Source organism: Erigeron canadensis, chromosome 4 (assembly GCF_010389155.1).
Source record: "Erigeron canadensis isolate Cc75 chromosome 4, C_canadensis_v1, whole genome shotgun sequence".
Lineage (NCBI taxonomy): Eukaryota > Viridiplantae > Streptophyta > Magnoliopsida > Asterales > Asteraceae > Erigeron > Erigeron canadensis.
The window spans coordinates 28,185,619-28,204,627 of record NC_057764.1 but is presented as its reverse complement, the minus strand read 5'-3'; the positions used below and the strand labels follow the sequence as shown (position 1 = coordinate 28,204,627).

The 19,009-nt window shown below is 34.3% G+C and overlaps 3 protein-coding genes across 4 annotated transcripts; 1 reads left to right on the top strand and 2 right to left on the bottom strand.

Moving 5' to 3' along the window:
• Window positions 1–788: 788 nt before the first annotated feature.
• On the top strand, window positions 789–1,644 carry LOC122597294. Its single transcript, XM_043769907.1, has 3 exons — window positions 789–1,247; window positions 1,382–1,437; window positions 1,608–1,644. Exons 1-3 carry the CDS (start codon window positions 789–791, stop codon window positions 1,642–1,644), a joined length of 552 nt encoding a protein of 183 aa, XP_043625842.1.
• Window positions 1,645–2,325: 681 nt separating this feature from the next.
• On the bottom strand, window positions 2,326–7,670 carry LOC122597293 (helicase-like transcription factor CHR28). The gene is made up of 10 exons (XM_043769906.1): window positions 7,601–7,670; window positions 7,414–7,521; window positions 6,962–7,332; window positions 6,573–6,647; window positions 5,343–6,174; window positions 4,757–4,887; window positions 4,276–4,494; window positions 3,467–3,916; window positions 2,787–2,996; window positions 2,326–2,451 (listed from the first exon to the last, which is right to left on the bottom strand). Exons 1-10 carry the CDS (start codon window positions 7,668–7,670, stop codon window positions 2,341–2,343), a joined length of 2,577 nt encoding a protein of 858 aa, XP_043625841.1. The 3' UTR covers window positions 2,326–2,340.
• Window positions 7,671–11,802: 4,132 nt separating this feature from the next.
• On the bottom strand, window positions 11,803–16,488 carry LOC122595644 (WD repeat-containing protein 26 homolog). Of its 2 annotated transcripts, XM_043768052.1 has the most exons (4): window positions 16,367–16,488; window positions 13,995–14,994; window positions 12,686–13,312; window positions 11,803–12,223 (listed from the first exon to the last, which is right to left on the bottom strand). In XM_043768052.1, exons 2-4 carry the CDS (start codon window positions 14,856–14,858, stop codon window positions 12,020–12,022), a joined length of 1,695 nt encoding a protein of 564 aa, XP_043623987.1. In that variant the 5' UTR covers window positions 14,859–14,994; window positions 16,367–16,488; the 3' UTR covers window positions 11,803–12,019. The 2 variants fall into 2 exon arrangements, with proteins under 2 accessions (XP_043623987.1, XP_043623988.1); XM_043768053.1 differs by lacking the exon at window positions 16,367–16,488 and having other exon boundaries at window positions 13,995–15,022.
• Window positions 16,489–19,009: the final 2,521 nt, after the last annotated feature.

Here is a 19,009-nt window from a genome sequence, read left to right as displayed (position 1 = left end):
AGTGCTTGTCTCGATCCTTTTCATATAACTATGAGATAGAAACATTTTCAATCACGCGAAATCCATATGAAATCTAGTAACGAATTCACGCCTTAGGCATGACTAGTGGCGATTTTTGAGAAACTAAATTGGCTCTTTCTGCAATGTGACATTACTTTCATGTCACAACCGTTACGAGTTTGAATCTTAATCGTTATACATGCTACAAACATAGCCTATATTGGCCATGCTTTTTTGCATGATATTTTTGGTAACACATGTTTAATATTAGTCCATTCTAGAAATATGTAAAAAAGAAAAGAAAAGTAAGTACTTTGCAGTCTTCCACGGGTTTTGGGTCCTAATACCATCTATGATGGTGTATGGAGAGGCTGAGATGTAGACAACCTTACCCACACCTAAGGTAGAGAAGTTGCTTCCTGCAGATTCTACCTGAGCTAAAAAAGGACCTCCGGTCTTGCAAGAAGTGAGGACTGAACCTGAGTGTTAATCACCACTTGATCCAACCTTGTTGGCTGTTAGTCCATACTAGCAATCTATTATCCAAATGTTAGCCGTGATCGAGGGGTTGTTACATGTGAGGTTTCTATCTATAGATTGGTGATCCCATATGATCGATTCAGTAATGAAAAAAAATGTGATGAACTTACATCATTTCGTGTCAAAGTCATCATATATAGCGCATATAAATTCGGGATTAAAGAACAATGGCTAATAGATACTTGAAACTTAGATAACATTTATAATCATCAAGCTAGTCTTTCTCAAAACCATACAATTAGACAAATATGGCCCCTCCCACACCCTCCAAGAAGAAGCTACATTCTTTTGAGATGCCTGATGACCTTAGCTGGCCTAATCAGAAAAGAAACCATGTGCATATGCGACATGCACCAGTACTTAGAACACCTGACCTTGACCAACCACAAACAACCATTCATAAAAATGTAAACAAATCCGCTGAGGCCAAGGAGAAACACAACACTACTACACGAGATAAGCGGACTAAACGAACTCAAGTTGAAGCAAACTGTTCAGAAAAGACGGCGGAAACAAAAACATTAGGTAACAAAGGATCCAAGGCTCCTACTTTTGCAGTCCCAACTAAGCAAGAAAAGTGCGGCCCATCAAAATTATCAATCGGGCTCACCAGAGAAGAGATTGAAGAAGATTTCTATGGCATGACTGAAAAAAGGCTTCCAAGGAAACTTATGAAGCGGGACAAGTCTGTGAAGCAGCATCTTGATGTAACATTACTTTTTTGTTTACATATATAATGCATTTTGAGCCATAATGGTAGCAAAAAACTATTGCAATCCTGCCATTTATTTCTCAATATTCTTGGTAGTATCTGACTGTGTTGTTGATGTTATTTGTATAGGATCTCTTTCCCGGGCTTTCATTGGAGGGCGAAACTTCTGAGAGTCTACTTAAGAAGTATACATAAAAAGTGTATGAACACTAGCTAGTTTGGTACCAATTTTTTTGAATTGTCAAGATTTTGAATATATATCCAATTTGTAATTATCTCGTGGCTATCTATATTCTTTAAAAAAACGTTTGTGTTACGCGTGTTAGTTAGCTAACAAATCTCTAATGTGTTCCAGGTTTGAGTCATTGGAAGCATTAGACGAAGGGAACTAAAGGAAAATGACAAGACTTTGCTTTCGATTGTGTATGCCATTGTTAAAATAATAAGCTTATATGTTGATGTTTATTTTGTGTTTCTAAATATATAATTATTCGCGCCATTGGTACGACTGTTCTTCAATTTTGAACAACTGAGCTGGCTCTTTATGAAATGAGTGAATTTCCAAAACAGAACAGATGCAAGTTGAGATCTTAAATGTTTTACAGCTTAATACCATGGTTGTATCCATGATATTACAAATACTCAAATAGCATATGCCTTGAATCCGTTTTACAAATGATACGTCACATGGAAGCCGTGAGGCCAAAAGGGTGCTCGTACTAGTGATGATCTCTGTGAGACTAGTGATGCTATATATAGATCGCAAATGAACAAATAATGTGATATATGTCACATTAATCATGTTGCAAAGGTTTTTAAAAAGCTTTAGCTAGACTAGCTAGCAAATATTTAATAAGCTCTAGCTAGTAAATTTGTTAACCATGTGAAAGTGGTTAGAAAATGATGTTTGTTAAGCAAATTAGGTAATTGTGATGCACATACAAGACGAAAACAGGTATAACTTTCAATTTACAAAAACTAGAGGGTTGAATTGATTTGTGATACCATTAATGTTAAACAAAAATGCCATTTTTCTAAGGCCTTATAAAGGTAAACGGTTACTAAAACCTGCTAAAATCATTAGTAAATTAATGAGCACCCATAAACAGATATTTTAGATCATCTGCATTTAAACGAGCAGCTGAACTTCCAGTTTGATCTTCCCCGAAAGCAGAAGCAACCAGTTTCCTCTTTTCTTCCTGCACAAATCACAATTAAACACTCGAAAAATTGATAAAATAAAAAATGGTTTAAGTAGAGGGGGCAATTTTGATCCATTTGTTTATAGGGGGTCGATTGAAGACGATAAGTGTTCATGCATGAAAATCCAACGTTCAAACAAAAAATGTTTTGGGTCAACCCAACTGACCCGTTTCAACCATTACAAAAGAGTGTCTCACTCATAATCCAACTCACCCAACCAGCCAATTTAGCCACCACTACATCTCTAATATCAAGTGAGCAAAACTGAAATAAGTAGGATTGAGTGATTGACAGGAGCATTCAGGCAATATATATAATAATTGACTCATACCTGGAGTGCAAGAATCCTGTCCTCAACTGTGTCCTTAATGGTTAGCCTCGACACTGTGACGGGGCGAGTCTGTCCAATTCTATGAGCTCGATCAACAGCTTGATCTTCAGTAGTTGGATTCCACCAAAGATCTAGAAGGATAACATGGGATGCAGCCACCATGTTTAGACCAAGATTTCCAGCTTTTAGTGACATCAGCATAACAATTACCTGAAAAATATTTACTGACTTATCTATTTGGGTTATGGTTTATCTCAGCAGGTCAAATCTGAAATTTTGACTTGAAATGAAACTAAACAAAATGGGTTAAGGAAGTCAACTTCTTGAAGTGTATTTTGACGCATTCAACTATTCAACCTCCTAAATCGATTTTATTCAGAAAAAATTACAAAATTTAAATACTCGGTCTCATTTTAAGTGTCCACGTTTGATTGTCACAAAGTCAAGGGAAAGTATAGCGATTGACTTTTTAGTTAATAAAATGACCACATTACCCTTAAAAGTAGTTCTTATCAGGACTTGGAGGAAAAAGTAAGGTCATCTCATTTCGACCCATACCAAACAAACCAATTTGACCCATTACCCAACCAGCCCGAACTCCCCATTTTGCCACCTCTACTATCAACCAATTGATAGTACTTCACTTATTTGATATTGAACCTAGAATTAACATATTCAACCTCAGGGTCGGTGTTGAATTCTTTGACAGACCGGTCCCTTGAGACCAGAGACATTGACCCATCAAGCCTCCTGTATTCTATGCAATTCTGATTCAGTGCCATTTCAACCAAATCCAACATTCTTGTCCACTGGGAGAATACAATCGCTTTTATGGAATCACTTGATCGGCAATGGGACCGAATGATGTCTAGAGTGGCGCTGATCTTGGAAGAAGTATAACAAGTCTGAAAAACTAAAGATTTCTCATCAACTCCAGACAAATTACAATGATCATCATCCTCAGAAATACAGCTCTTTAGAGTAGCTTTTGTAAATAAGACATCACCACCAATCTGAGTTATGCACTTAGGTGATGGACAAATGTTGTCATCCCCTATTATATATTCACATACACATTGGTAGCAGAAAACATGTCCACAAATGGTGATAACCGCATCCTCAGGTGGATCCTGTCAAGCCATCAAATCATGTCAATCAAAAGACCTGAAAGTAAAGGTTGGAAATGGGGGTTGGGTAATAGGTCAGATTTGTATGGGTTGAAAGTTGAAACAGGCCACACCAGGTTGACCAGAAACACATTTTTTGTCCAAAATATCACAACATTAAATCCTATATTAATATATATCAATTTTGTTAAATAAAATGTTTTAGGAGGTTTTACTAAATGAAATACACTTTGTCCAGTTTCGGCCCATTTGACTTTTTTTTCCTTTCATTTTGCCCATTTGGCCTGTGATAAATAAACCATTCCCCAATTTGATCCATTTTAGTAAATTGGTTAAGCTTAGGTTGGAGGCAGGGGACTCACGCTGCAGAGGAGACATATATTTAGCGTTTCCAAAATATGCAACAAATTGGCTCTCTTATCTGCCGGAAGCCTCATTGCTACTTTTGTAGAATCTTGACTAACTGATTCCGATTTAAATCCCTTTACCAGCAATGGATGGTCACAAGCTTGGCGAAGGCGCAGAAGCATCGTTAAAATATTTGCATAGTTTTGCCTTACCGTGCCTGCAGCCGCATATGCCTAAAACACAGCAGATAAAGAGTAGCCTCAGTACACCAGATTCCCCATTTATAACTAAAAAACAGGATCTTTAATAGGGCTAATGCCTAATTGCATGAAAAGGTGCTTTGATAAAATTTGTATTTTGAGTAATCAACTTCCTTATAGGCCATAAAATACATTAAAGTTTCAAAAGCTTGATTTGAGAGAAACAACTTTCAAATATTCTGATTATGTAAATCTTGTACGCTGAGCACTTTCTTCCAAAGTGGTGCCTACACACCTTGAATCGCGAGCTTGATTCTGCTTCTAGCTTGAGATAGAAAGCCCGTTCCTCAGTTGAGAAATCCACGGTTGTTATATTTATTGTTTTTTGAGGTAAGTTGATAATAGGCTTACCACCAATCAAAGTGTCTGCAAAAGCACAACAAAAATTATCAACATTATGCAACTTCTGCAGAATTTAAGGAAAAAGACAGCTCATTGAGTCTATATCAAAGGTGGCATGATAGGTAGACTGGGTAACTAGGCCAAACAAGTTAAGGTTGAAATGCTTTTTTTTCTGCTACAGGTAGAAACAGTCCAGGTTGTTAATCATGATTATAGATACTAAATGTGTCATTAATCATGATTATAAAATCAATAATAATATTCTGAATCTCTAGCTAAAATAATGTAGGAGCTCTATACTTGGGAGACTAAAACTTCATTTACCCATTCTCTTTTTGCCAAACAAAAAAAAATTGTTTGATCAATTTGAGATAACACACAACCCACGACGACCAATTCATAATAAACTGGTCTAAAACGACACCTCTAGTCCATTTACATGAACTCAGCTTTAAGAGAGAACAAGAAATACAAGTCACCTTTTGTTCGGCGAAGCATTATTGCCTTCAGCACAGCTTGGAGTTTCATAAAACCCTGACTTGAGTTTCTAGATATCGGGTCTCTTATTTGATTGCAAAATGACTTGTACTTTGCATAAGGTTCACATTTCAGGAATCTGAAATAACTATACAATTCATTTAATGAATTCTGCATAGGTGTTCCAGATAAGCACCATCTCCTTTTTGCCTTAAGTCCACAGCAGGATTTAGAAACCTGTGTGCTGCTATTTTTAATTGTTTGAGCTTCATCTAATATCACCCTAAACCAGTTCACTTTTGCAAGAGTGCCATCATAATCATTTGAAGAAATACTTTTTTTGCTCTTCTTTCCTTTCTTACTAACACGAGACTGCTTCCTTCTCTTATTTTCTTGATCATCGTCATAATCATATTCATCTTCGTCCTCATCTTCATCACAAGTTTCAGTAGCAACCTCTTTTGCCACAATGGAATACGTTGTGAGGACTACATCATATTTTGCCAGCTCAGCAGGATCTTTGGTCCTATTGCATCCATGATAGATTAAAACTTCAAGTTTAGCTTCATTTGTAACTTTGTCATCCAATTCTTGAGCCCATTGCCGTAGTACACTTGCTGGACAGACGACCAATGAGCCTCCTGCATGCTTCCAATTGTCAAAGTCCCGTTTTGACACGGAACTTTTTAGTTTAGTAACTATAGTTCCTTTATCATTGTCGCCATCTAAGTCGAATGGTTCAGCTTTCGAAAAGCAAGGATCCTCAGATTTTGGACTTGATGAAACTTTACACATCTGTATAAGGGCAATAATCGATATGGTCTTGCCAAGGCCCTGTAAAGGTTATGCATCAAAAAATGAATCTATATGTATCTAAATCTTACAAAGTACCTATAGGTGACAAGATGGGTGGATTGGGAAACAGGGAAAACAGGTTTTGGTTGAAACAGTCACTTTTAGTTCATTTAAAAACGGTTTGACCAGCAAGCACTTTATTTGTCCATTTGTTATATATAACTAGTGCATTCATACCTTAGAATAAAAAGAGATTACACCATACCAGCAACTATTAACCGTTTGACCTGTTCAACCCATTTAACATGTTCCTGTTTTAACTAAATCGATTTGACCAATTTGAGACAAAATGTAATCCAAATCAACCCATCAATAAATGGGTCGAAATTGCTACCTTGATACTTAATAAGAGGTCATATGTGTTACAATTTAGTAACCTGATCATCAGCCAAAATTCCACCAGAACAAGCCTCACTGTTCTCCTTCTGAAGCATCCAGGCCAACGCAATTTTCTGAAAGAAAGTACGGTAACACATGGAACCATCAACAATGTTACCTCCATGTAGAGACAAGGGTTGATCGCAAAGGAAGGTCAAGTACTTTAGGAGGGTTTCTATTTTAGGTAGCAAACTTCGTTTTCAACCAGAAAAAAACCAATTAACTTTTCAAACAACTTGACATAAGGTAATTTGACCTAGTTACAGGATCCAAACGATGACATGCGAGTTATCATGCTGGCAACTTTGACAAAGTTAATTACTAAAAATGAGAATCCGCCTAATGTGCACTACCTAACCTGTAGATAATACTAGTAATTATAGATAACCTGATGTCTGAAAAGAGATACAGATAAAAGACCATCTGGTAAAGATGCTTCAACTATTGGTTGATTAATATCCCGTAATGCTACTTGATAGATCAGCCTCTCGTCACCAACTGTTTCTTGAACAGAACTCTGCGTACTTGCAACACCCATCGGGGACTTCATTGATGGTGGTAAAACCCTACTTCCGGGGTTGTTTTGCATAGCTACATCTTTATTAGCCCGTCTCAAATTATAAGGTTTCCCAGAGTTTTCATATACTTGACTGCTATCCACACCTTTCATTGGCCTTGAACTACTTTCAGATAGTTCAATGGAAGACGGAAGTATTCTTTTGGCATCATTTTGTAGCAACCGATTATCTAATTGTGTACCTAACATAAGAGTGATTTCATGATCAATATGACGACAAAGAGATGTATCAAAATAAAGATACTATAACAAGCCCATGTCACCTTCATTCGAAGAAACTTTGTTGTGCTTGACATGACTTGATGTGTACCTGTTTGAATATGTAAAATTTTTACCAGGACGGAACCTTCTTTGAGCTGATCCACGAGAGCCTAGATTTCGGACAAACTTCTTTTAATAAAAGTAACAATATTGTTTCACTATTATCTAAGTTATAGAGATTACGTTTACCTGTATTACTTGACACAGATGAAGAAGCCCATGCAGGCAGAACCCTGCCATTAGCAGCCGAATCTTTCATTTCTGGCTCTTATAATGTTTCCATTGCAAACACAACAAATAACCTACCTGCAGTTATACAGCAAATCTTCAATATCTAAATTTTGAAACGGATGAATCAAATATAAAGACCCTCAATATTCAATGAAGAAATTTCACATAAACAATGAATAAATCAAGTAGCTAATGTCATCAGAAAGCAACACACTTACTTACTTACTTAGGTTGGCAATATGTATTGGTAACTATACTTAATCGTGTACGACCTGCCGACCTGGTTATTACAATTCATAACTTTTTGAAACGGGCGAATTTAGTAAAGTGTCACACCTATGTTACTTACTTATGTGACATTTATCCCTAAATTTCGAATCTTTTACACTTCAAGGTACTATAAGTACCAAAAATTTCTTCTTATTCTGAAAAGCAGTATAACTACCATATTAGATGATGCATTATTCATATATATGTGGTTTTGTTAATGACCTAGTTTGCCAGAATCAGCTCATCTTTTGCCGGCTATTGCGGGTACTAAACTAGTTTAATAGAATAGAACAACCAAAAAGGACTACTGCTACACAACCTAAAAAAACCGTAATTATTCGATAACATTATTAATCCTCCATGAAAATCAAGTAAAAAATACAATAATTCAAAAATGCATACATATATATACTTATATATATAACAACACAAAACTTCATATGTGAAATCATGCATACATACAATTAATATTATACAAACATACATACATATATGATATATTTGTGTATATGAATGGGAAAAAGAACAAGTTGTTGGTTCACCTGGTGTTACGACAAAATACTATGTACATCCAAAGACCACAATTTAGTACAGTACATGAGAAGCAATTGTTTAAAAGTGCATTTTTGTCCCGCCCCCAAAAAATATGACACCCCTTAGCTTTTCTTCTATTTTTTATAGCACGGTATCCATGCAATGCGGCGGCGGTGAAAACGACGGTGATTTAGTGGTGTCGGTGACAGGTGGTGATGACATCGATAATTGGTATCTGAGTGGTGTAACCGTGTAAGTTAATGTAATGGTGACAGTGGAAATATTTTAAAAGATAAGGACTAAGAGTGAAAATTAGCAAGATAAGGTTCTAAATTGTAAATTAATTCTTTAAACCTGAAAAAACCGAAAACAAAAAAACCGATGTGTAACGGTTCGGTTATAGTTTTCAATATTCATTAGTCGCAGTTAACCGAACCGAACAAAATTTTGATATATACCTACATATAATATATACGTATTTACACATATATGTATTACATCAATACATCATTTATATATCTATTTAGCTAATTCTTTGTATTTGTTGTCTAAAATATTAACAATTTTACTAACTTTCTTTCACAATCTATGATTAATTTTGGATATTTTAAGTAATTTTCTTTTATATATATATATACATATATGTATATACTTTTTTTAAGAAAAGTTGTTAACTTTGTTTTAAATATTTATCAAAAGTATTAGTTATATCATATAAAAGACATTTTAAGTTGTAAATCATGATACACTTAAATAGAAATTTGCATTGCATAAATATAACGTTAGAAAAAAGTAATTCAAAATTAGATGTATTGTATATTTATTTATAAAACAAAATATTAATGCAGTTAAATAACTATTATACATAAAAAGAAAAATTAAATAATACTCCGTACAATGTAAATTGACTATTATAATGAAAACTTAAACTTTATATTAGCATAACTTTAATAAATGGTTAACCAAAATTAAACCGAAATTAACCGATTTTTTTGGGTAACCGATTTGCAGGTAACTGAAATTAATGGTTCAAAATTTTTAACTGACCGAACCGAACCGAACCGAAACCCGAAAAACGGTTCGAAATTTCTAGCTAACCGAACCGAATCCAAAAAACGGTTCGAAAGTTTCACGTATATGTCTATTTCTTGTTACATATTAACAATCAAAAGCATTAAGTTTACTAAATTATGATTTGTTTACATATCAGAAATTTTGTTGCTAGAAGAAAATATTAATGAATAAATATGCTTTGGTATTGAATTATAGATGTACGTATTCTTTTTAATTCTTCCTAAAGGTATATCAATCAAAATGCAAAGTTAGGAGTTTCTATTTTTTTTTTAATTCGTCCTAAAGATATATCAATCAAAATGCAAAGTTAGGAGTTTCTATTTTTTTTTAATTCGTCCTAAAGGTATATTAATCAATATGCCATGCTAAGCGTTAAGTTATGCACTTATACTAATTGTTTAAGAATCATTAAAATAGATTAAAAAAATTAAAACACGTTAAAAATCATAACTATCTAATAATTTTCGTTATTCTGTACGTATACAAGGCTAGCTAGTGATAAAAAAAAAAAAAAAAAATTATACAACAAATTGCTTTCGATCCTGTTTCCGGATGACGCCCATACCATTTGACTATTTGACTACCTCGGAGATGGTTTATGGGCTTATGGCATTATCCAAGTAAGTTGTTAAACAGAATTTTAGTGGAAAACTATCATTATAAGCATCTTCTAATTATCTTGTCATTTGTTTCTTATTCCGTCATAAGCCTACATATCACATTCTACGTTCACATCAATACTTCTTCGGTTCCTCCGTTAGAAACCAAAAATGAAGAAGATGTGCATCGATCTTTCCAAAGAAAATAGCTTCATTTCTTCTATGGAAAAGCAAATGGCCAAAACTTCTATCAAAATTTCCAAGAATCACGAGCATCGCCACCCCAACCACCACCTTAAGCCCAGAGTTTACATCACTCACTCGTCGAGCTTTAAGACCCTGGTTCAAGAACTTACTGGGTACAATGGTGCAGCCAAACCATCTATGGGTTCATCCATCTCTTCACCGCCAACAGAAGCCGGAACCCATGATCATATAGAACAGATAAAACGCAGAGATCAACGCACTTATAACAACCAAAATGACAACAGTCAAGATAATATATCATCTTTGGATGATCCGTGGTTCACCACTTGTGGTTATACTGATTGTTTATCATTTGTCCCGGAAAGTAGCAGTCAGATTGATTCTTTGCAGGATATGAACATCGTGTCATGCCTTCTTGAAGTTGATCCGTGTTTTCTTGTTTGACTGATGAACAAATGCTTCATGATGCATGAACGACAACTTATTTCCTATACATTTGACTGTGTATATATCCGGTAGCTTGTATATATACACACTGTCTAAATTCACATTGCACTTACGTATCAATGGTAGCTAATGGTAATCTATTTCATCAAACCTTCTATTTCTGTTCTTTGATCAACCGTAACTTCACAAATATGAAATTGTGTTTTATAATACTTTGAATAGCAGTTAAGAACTTCTTGGTTAAGTTTTGGTATAGGTTATCTAACAATGTTTTTAGACTGTGTTTTAAATTACACACAATAAGGGTGCGTTTAGTTCAAGAAAACTCCCCTGTTTTCCATTTTCATTTTCCAAGAAAACATGGAAAACAAAAAACGCGTTCAAATTGTATTTTTCTAGAAAATGAAAATTCCCCTTTCCAACTTTTGCGCTAAAATTAGAAAACTGTTTTTTTCAGTTTTTGTTTTCACTTTTTCTATTTTCTAAACCTTTTATAAACCTAAAATTAGAAAACAAGTGAATTTGAACATGTTTTCTAGTTTTCTAAAATGGAAAAATGAAAACTCCATCTTTTATTTTGAACGCGTTTTCAAAATTTTCAAGGGTTTTTTAGAAATGAAAAACCTTTTCATTTTCTAAAAAACTAGAAATGAAAAACTTGAAAACATTTTCTCGAACTAAACGCGCCCTAAGCTATTTGTTTCCACTTTTCCAGGTTTGTCCATAAACTGATTCCCTGTACCATAAAACCGCAACGTTTATAACTTACAGGTTACCCAAACCAGATGATACCCACACATAATGGGCATTGACATTAAACGATACCAAACAATGTTTGCATAGGAAAAAACTCTGGTGAGCACGAGTGACTGAAATTCCCTACTTTATAGAAACCAAGAGGGCTGGTAATGCTGGATTATGGGTGAAAGTGGTGCAACTTCACACAAGTCATATAAAGCAATGATTGGAGTTCCTCACTCTACCAAGCGTCCAACTAGGTAAACCAAAACAAACGAAGAACACATATCAAAATCAAACACTAGGTTAGCCTTTAAGTGCCTAAGTAGGGGTTGGGATGTTAGCCCGAGTCTTTACAAAACTAATCAAGCAGTAACGTAACCATTTCCAATTGTGATTATGAATATCTGTTGTGTAACAAAATGAAACACAGATATGTACATGAACCCAGTAAATAAGAAAGTAAACAAGTAATTTGAATACTTGGTACCGCTACAAGATCAATGTTTTAACTTGCTCCATTGCAATAACGAATGAAACTATTTGATTTTGTGTTAGCATGATTTAAACCCCAGATCCTTATTGTCCGATCATCACTAGCTGTGGCCAACATATGTGGGTTTGCAGGGTTCCAGCTGACACAGTTTACAGCACCCCCATGGCCTACCAATGTTTCAATCAGCTCTCCGGATCCTCTATGCCATACATAAACCTATAAACAAGTCAAACAGGCATAAATGTTTAAGTTAACAAAGAGAACTGATTTACAAGTAGATTATCGGCTAGACTTATCAAAGAACTGTTCCAAAATTACCTTATGTTGGTTGTAGAGGTGGCAAGATGGGTAGGTCTAGAGGGTTGAGTAATGGGTCAAATAATATCATGTTGAAACAGGTCATCTTTTAGTGCCGGTTGAAAAGAGCCAAGTGTGACCCACAACCACTTTATTGTCCATTTTATAACATAACTCGTGTTATTTATGATAATTAAAAACAGAACCATTACAACAGAAAATACTTTGGGCAAGTTTCAGCCTGTTTGATCATTTGACCCATTCCCTTTTAACAAAACTGAATAAAACACAGCCTGAATCATCTTGTTTCAAAGCTTATGGATCGATATTGCCCCATTTACTTGGTCGTATTGTCTCCCTAAGTTGAAGTATAAGATATACCTGTGAATCTTCACTACCACTGGCGATAAATCCTTGCTGAAATCCACCAAAACAAGCTCTAACAATGAAGCGAGAACGTCTATGACCCCTATACTTTGAAACAAGTTGGATATGCCCCTGAATACTCCAAAGATGTAATTCTTCGTTTACAAGACTAACCAGCAAGAACTTATGATCCGCAGATAAAGTGAATGAAACTATCATTTGATCCTCCTTGATACATCTTTCTGTCCCTGATTCTCTATCATGAACAAGTATTGTCTTTTCCGTACAGATAGTAATCAACCTCCCATCACTAGTTAACTGCAAATCCGAGATTTTAAGAGTCTTTTGTCCCCTCAAACAATCTATCTCTTTGCCATCCGAATCCCACATGATTATGCTTTTATCAGTTAGACCAGCCAAAATCAATTTCCCATCTGGAGACCAGCTACATGATATTGAACCATTAAGACTCTTTTCATAAACCTGGATACATTTACCAGAGCAAACATCCCAACGCCTGATTACTTCCTCTACACCACATGTCAGGATCTGATCATCATCCGGGCTCCATGACACACATGAGACAGGTTTTTGGTGGCCAATTAATATGTGCTTTAAATAGACCCTACCACCCAAATTTACCTTCAAAAAGAAAAATTAAAGTTAGAATTGGAAACGAATATACCAATCTGGCAATCTTGGCTCTTTACTTAAAGAATGGGTGAGCATGAGTTACTTTTATCACGAGAACATGAGTCGGGATTGATAGTCATCAAAAGTTTTACCGACCACCTCCTAAATTATTTAACTTAAAGCTTCAGATTATTATTATAAATCATAGTATTGCTAAAAGTCATATTAAAAGCCTTAACTATTAGTTTGAAAATTTGAAGAATAATGGACCAAAAGTATTTGAAGGTCAATCCAACCAAATAAAAATGACATGTTTGAAGAACCAGTGTTGACCCGTTACTAACCCCAGCCATCTTACCACCTATAATACAATGAAATGAATGAAGTACACAAAATATAGTAAAGGTAAACGGATGAGGTATCCAGCAACCATTTCCAAGTATAGGTACTCTCCTTAAAAGTAAACAAACAGGGAAGGGTTACTCAATGTACGCGGCCGAACCAGGGTATCCAGTGGTGGTTTCCAAAGCTTTTCCCTGGCCACCCCCAAGATGTTTACCTAGTGAGGTTCGAACCCGCGACCAATTAAGAGCACATCAGGTTCTCTGATCACTGGGCCACCTTGGAGGTTATAATATAGTAAAAGTAATCATAAAAGGATCAACTGTTAACAGGGGAAGAGAAATCTCACCTCCCATATGATTGCAGAATGATCACTCGATGATGAGGCCAAGTATTTTCCATTATTAGAGAACTTCAGGTACCAAACTTCATCATGGTGGTCATGCAAAATTTGCACTGTTTTCGAAGGTATATTATCTCTTCCACAACGATGATCAGTGAACAATGAAGTTTCCCCGACCAAAGAATTATGATACATGCAGGTATCCCGTTGCTGGTCAAGAGCTTGTTCTACTAGCTGTAACAACCTTCCTTCTGGTATCATCACTGTTGGAGGAAATAACTTCTGCAGATCCTCAAGTAGCTCTGACCGAGACTTTGACTTGACCAAATCTTGACCAGATAATCTACTGATGATCCTCTGTGAAGGAGATAAGATGAGGGAAGAGAGCTCACGGACTCTCAAATTATTAATCGAAAGAGGTGCTATCTCAGTTCTTAGTGTCTTCAAAGCATCCATTACCTTATCTCCATCTAAAAGTTCTAGATACTTCTGTTGTAATATAATGAAGCAAGCCAATTTAATTATAGTATCATCCACTATGCCAATTTTATGCAATGAAGCTAAACTATCATCCCAATTACCATCAAGAATTTGTCTGATGAAAGAAGTAACAAATGATCTATGCAATGGTATTCCCGACTCTTCTTCGAGATAAGCCCCGGTTTTACTATATCCAAGAGAATATAATGCTTCAGCTATGATTCGAACAAACTCTTCCTTTTTAACTCCATTTGAACCAATTACTTCATCATTTAAAAGCCGGGCCATTGAAGATTCTTTTGGTAACTTACCGTTTGAAAGACCTCTTAGTTCTCTAGGGATTGTTTTCACACGTTTTGAGGGTGGTTCTTCATTCTCTGCACCTCCCATGAAATGTGCAATCAGCCCATGTATAATAAACTATCGGAATTTTAGGCCCAATGACTCAGAATCTCGTGCACAAGTCTTCTTTTTCGTCTATTCCAGAAATGACAGTATTTTGCTTTTTAAAGCACCCAGAAATAGTCTGTTATAGCGGTACACGTCTCAGTAGGCTAAAATTTGACAAATCGTGTAAGGAACCTTAATCTATGAAATGTGAGACACGCTTGCTAAAAATTAGCTATTATAGTAATTGAGACTCTAAATTACAAGAGTTATGAAATGTTTTCTGAAATATCGTACCAAATAAGGGTAATCATGGCATCTTGAAAAAGTCTGATAACAGATCTGATTCAAATAGGCAAATAAGCCCTCAATCCCACATTAATAAAGAGTCTTGATTATTATAAGGACATTATGCACAAAAAGGGAAAATTTCTGTTACATTAGGACAATTTCAGATTACCTATCAATCTTATTGAACTTTTTTTGGCACAAAAAGAGACCTTTTGACAGAAAACCGAACACAACATCAGACAACTGCTGTCATGATTTTTACAAAACTTCTTGCCTATATGTAACATCAATTGATTGGTATTTCTAAAACAATTTTAAAAAAACATTAACTGAGAAGAGAGATTTGGGTATAATATTATACCTATCCTCAATTAATTTTCATTAGCAGTTTCATATTTAGTATTGCCATCAATGCCCATACAGACTAGTCTTCGTGAACTTTTTCGCGCAAAAATAAAACCTTTAGTACAATAACTTATTAACAAAACAGTTTCATACCATTGACAGAAATGTGAATAAGTAGACTACCTTTTTATCCAATTTACCCTTCCAAAATGCCAATAAGGTATCACTTCACAGCAAACACAACTTTAATCCCACACTCGGCTTAATATTTATACACTAGATTAAAGGGTGAAATGCTTCAAAATGTATCAAAATTATATCCCAAAATCTATAGTATGTATCAAAAGTTCATTTAGCGTATATAAAACTTTCGGTTATCATTATTTTATGCATCAAGTGGTATTTTTGTTGGCGCGACAACATATAACGATGCCACATTGCAACTACAATACCAATAATCTGAAAGTTGCAGACTTTCTACTAAACTTGAATACATTTCCAAACATCTATCACCATATATACTAAGACTTTATACGTCGGTTTTCCGATCATCATCATTACGTAATGCTTGCGGAAAAAATTATGACCACATAAACAGCCACCCATTATGTTAACTTAAAAATATATATCATCTGTAATATGTATATAAATTATTTAGTTAACTTGTAAATTACTCCAAAAAACTAACTTACAAAAGAAATGTTCTTTAACAACATACACACATATCAATCAGCAGATATATACAGAATAGATCTAGGGTTTCTAATTGCAAGTTGTGGTGATTAAAAGGGGGTAAATTAATATTATTATATAGAGATATATACATAAATATATAGATGTTAATGAGAAAGATGGATGTGTGAATGGATGGATACCTGTGTGAGGGGGTGATAAGAAAACCCTGTTGCAGTTTTAGAATTTGGCGAAATGAGGATAACAATGGCCAAATTTATTTATTTATTTTTTGGTTTCATTGAGATTGATGATGATGGTGTGGGTAAAGTGGCAAAACAGACTTCGGTTAAAAAAATTTCTCTATTTATTATTATACGGTAATCAATTCTCTTAAATTATTAGTCTATAAATTTTTATTGTGACATGTGTTAATAAGTGGATATATTAGGATGATTGGTCAAAAAGATTTATCATTTTCCATTATTATATATACATTTTCATATTTGTGATAATTTTTGGTGAAAAATGATATCTTCTAAATAATTCTTTTAAAGATTCTCCTAACTATAAAATTATGATATATGATGGAATCAAATGATGAGGTTAAGAACACTTATTATATTTTAAGAGTTTAAAAGGATTATGGAGCTATTTTTTAAAAGTAAATATCAGTTCCCTATAATTTATTTTAAGAGCAAAATTACTAACAACACGCCGGATATTAGTGAATCTTATCCAGGTTCGAAACTAAAGGGATAGCCCAAAGGGAGTCCCCTCATTACACGGATTAAAAACCCATGACCTTCAAACAAGAATATTATTTTTGTACATAACACACACCCCCAACCCCACCTTTTTTTTTTTTTGAAAATCTTTTTTTTTTTTAACTTATGTATAACTTTATAACTTTCAGGCATCCTGATTATTTTTCTTAGTGTGAATTCTGAGTGTCATGATTTACTATTTATAAGGCCTTTTGAAAGAAAGTCCTAACAACTCGAATAATCCAAAGATATTGGATTTTTTTTTGTTTTGTAAAGTTAGTTTCGATTCAGACGTGTTATAGACAGTTTTAACCAGCGGTTTGCTAGACCTCTAACCCCCTCCTTATGGAAAATAACTTGAGATGAGAAACCCAAGACTAGAACCCGAGACCTTAGAAAAACTCACATTCGAGACTCACATAATGGATTTAGAAGATAGCTCTGACCAACTTACCTAAGTGGAGTTGGTTAATATGTTGGATTTGATAATGCTCGACTTTGTTTGGATACTTTCTCACTTGTGAGTATATTTTCGTATTCATCCAAGTTTCTAATACTAATAGGTAAGAGCATAATATTATATTTGGTGCTAATGTTTCATGAAATTAAACTAGCATGAAAAACTTTAGAGCCCGGTGGTTAGAGAGTTTTCCGCTTGTTGGATTGGTGAAGATTCGGATCTTGTAAAATGCAAATTTAGTGAGGGAGTTTTAGTTACGCTATACCTACTAAGACTATGAGAACAAACCATTTAGGACGTATCACAGATTCGATCCTGAGGTGGACACATCAAAGTTGAGGTGTTAACAAGTTATCCCTCCTGTCTTTAAAAAAAACTTACATGAAAAACATTGATCTTAAATATTATAAATTATAGTTATTGAAGTAACTTTCAAGAAAAATAAATGATCTAAAATATTGTAGTGTTTTCGATATTACCTGAATCATAAAAATTTGAAGCATACAACAAATTTACAAGTACAAGTTTAAACTAAGACTTTTGTTAACGCCATGATCTTTAGGGTGCATTTGGTTCAAACTGAGGAATGAAAAAGGAATAAGAAAGAACATGCAAATAAAATACTAGGGAATAAGAAAGGACATGTAAAACAATCATTATCATTGCATTAATATTTCTTTGTTCTGAAATAATAGATGTTAATAATCAAACCATTCCGAAAAACAATCCAAACTATGTAGTTAATCATTGTTATTATAGAATAAATATTATTATAGAATAAATATTAGTTGTTAAAATAATAAGATACACCTTGAAGTATTAGTTTTCTATTTAGCTTCAATCAATAGATATGATTAATTGTGCGGGAAAAAAGAGAGTATTTATAACCCATCCAACATACTCTATAATAATGAGCCATTACCCAGTTTTAGTATTGATTAATTGTTTTAGTTTAACCAGCCATAGCTTTTTTATTATCGTACTTAACTATTTTATTTTAACCAGCCATAAGTTTTTATTATCGTACTTATTTTTGCCAATTTTTAAGCATTAAAAACAGGGAATTACCTGTATGGTTTAACAGGTAAAAACATCAATGGGAAGATAAATGAATAATAGAAAAATCATAACCCTAAACATGTATTAAAATCAGTTATTAATCTAAGTTTATTTAATGTTACTTTTTTATATATAAATATATAATAACCAGCAAGAAACATGATCCGTGTGATGCACATACAACAAATTAAATAAATATGTTACTCGTATATTAAATATCTTGGAGAGGCCGATCCGAGCTTTTAGCAAGCTTCTTCGAGCTTAATGAGTTACACTAACCAAAAGAGCTAGGTTAGTTGGAGTAATTATTAAAAGTTTTGAAAGAGGAAAATCTGGCAAAAATAAAATAAAATGCTTTAAACTAATCATAGATTGAATGTAAAAATTAAATAAATAAAGTTTCAAAATAATTCTCCAAGCAATATCAAATTGAAATCTACATTCAAAGTTCAAGACGTCCAAAGCCACTCAAGAACGTCATTTGTGTCATCAAAAATGAACATGGGTGAGGTATGAACCAAGTCACATATTCATGGACCACACAATATTTCACCGGTGGA

Excerpts from the sequence above, each read along its gene's own strand:
- LOC122597294 (XM_043769907.1), top strand. The coding sequence starts at position 789 with ATGGCCCCTCCCACACCCTCCAAGAAGAAGCTACATTCTTTTGAGATG. Across the intron at positions 1,248-1,381 it reads CTGTGAAGCAGCATCTTGAT|GATCTCTTTCCCGGGCTTTC; the intron begins GTAACATTACTT and ends TTATTTGTATAG. Across the intron at positions 1,438-1,607 it reads TCTGAGAGTCTACTTAAGAA|GTTTGAGTCATTGGAAGCAT; the intron begins GTATACATAAAA and ends AATGTGTTCCAG.
- LOC122595644 (XM_043768052.1), bottom strand. The coding sequence starts at position 14,858 with ATGGGAGGTGCAGAGAATGAAGAACCACCCTCAAAACGTGTGAAAACA. Across the intron at positions 13,313-13,994 it reads ATTCTGCAATCATATGGGAG|GTAAATTTGGGTGGTAGGGT; the intron begins GTGAGATTTCTC and ends TTCTTTTTGAAG. Across the intron at positions 12,224-12,685 it reads GTGGTAGTGAAGATTCACAG|GTTTATGTATGGCATAGAGG; the intron begins GTATATCTTATA and ends ACTTGTTTATAG.
- LOC122597293 (XM_043769906.1), bottom strand. The coding sequence starts at position 7,670 with ATGAAAGATTCGGCTGCTAATGGCAGGGTTCTGCCTGCATGGGCTTCT. Across the intron at positions 7,333-7,413 it reads CAAAGTTTCTTCGAATGAAG|GTACACAATTAGATAATCGG; the intron begins GTGACATGGGCT and ends CTCTTATGTTAG. Across the intron at positions 3,917-4,275 it reads ATATATGTCTCCTCTGCAGC|GATCCACCTGAGGATGCGGT; the intron begins GTGAGTCCCCTG and ends ATGGCTTGACAG.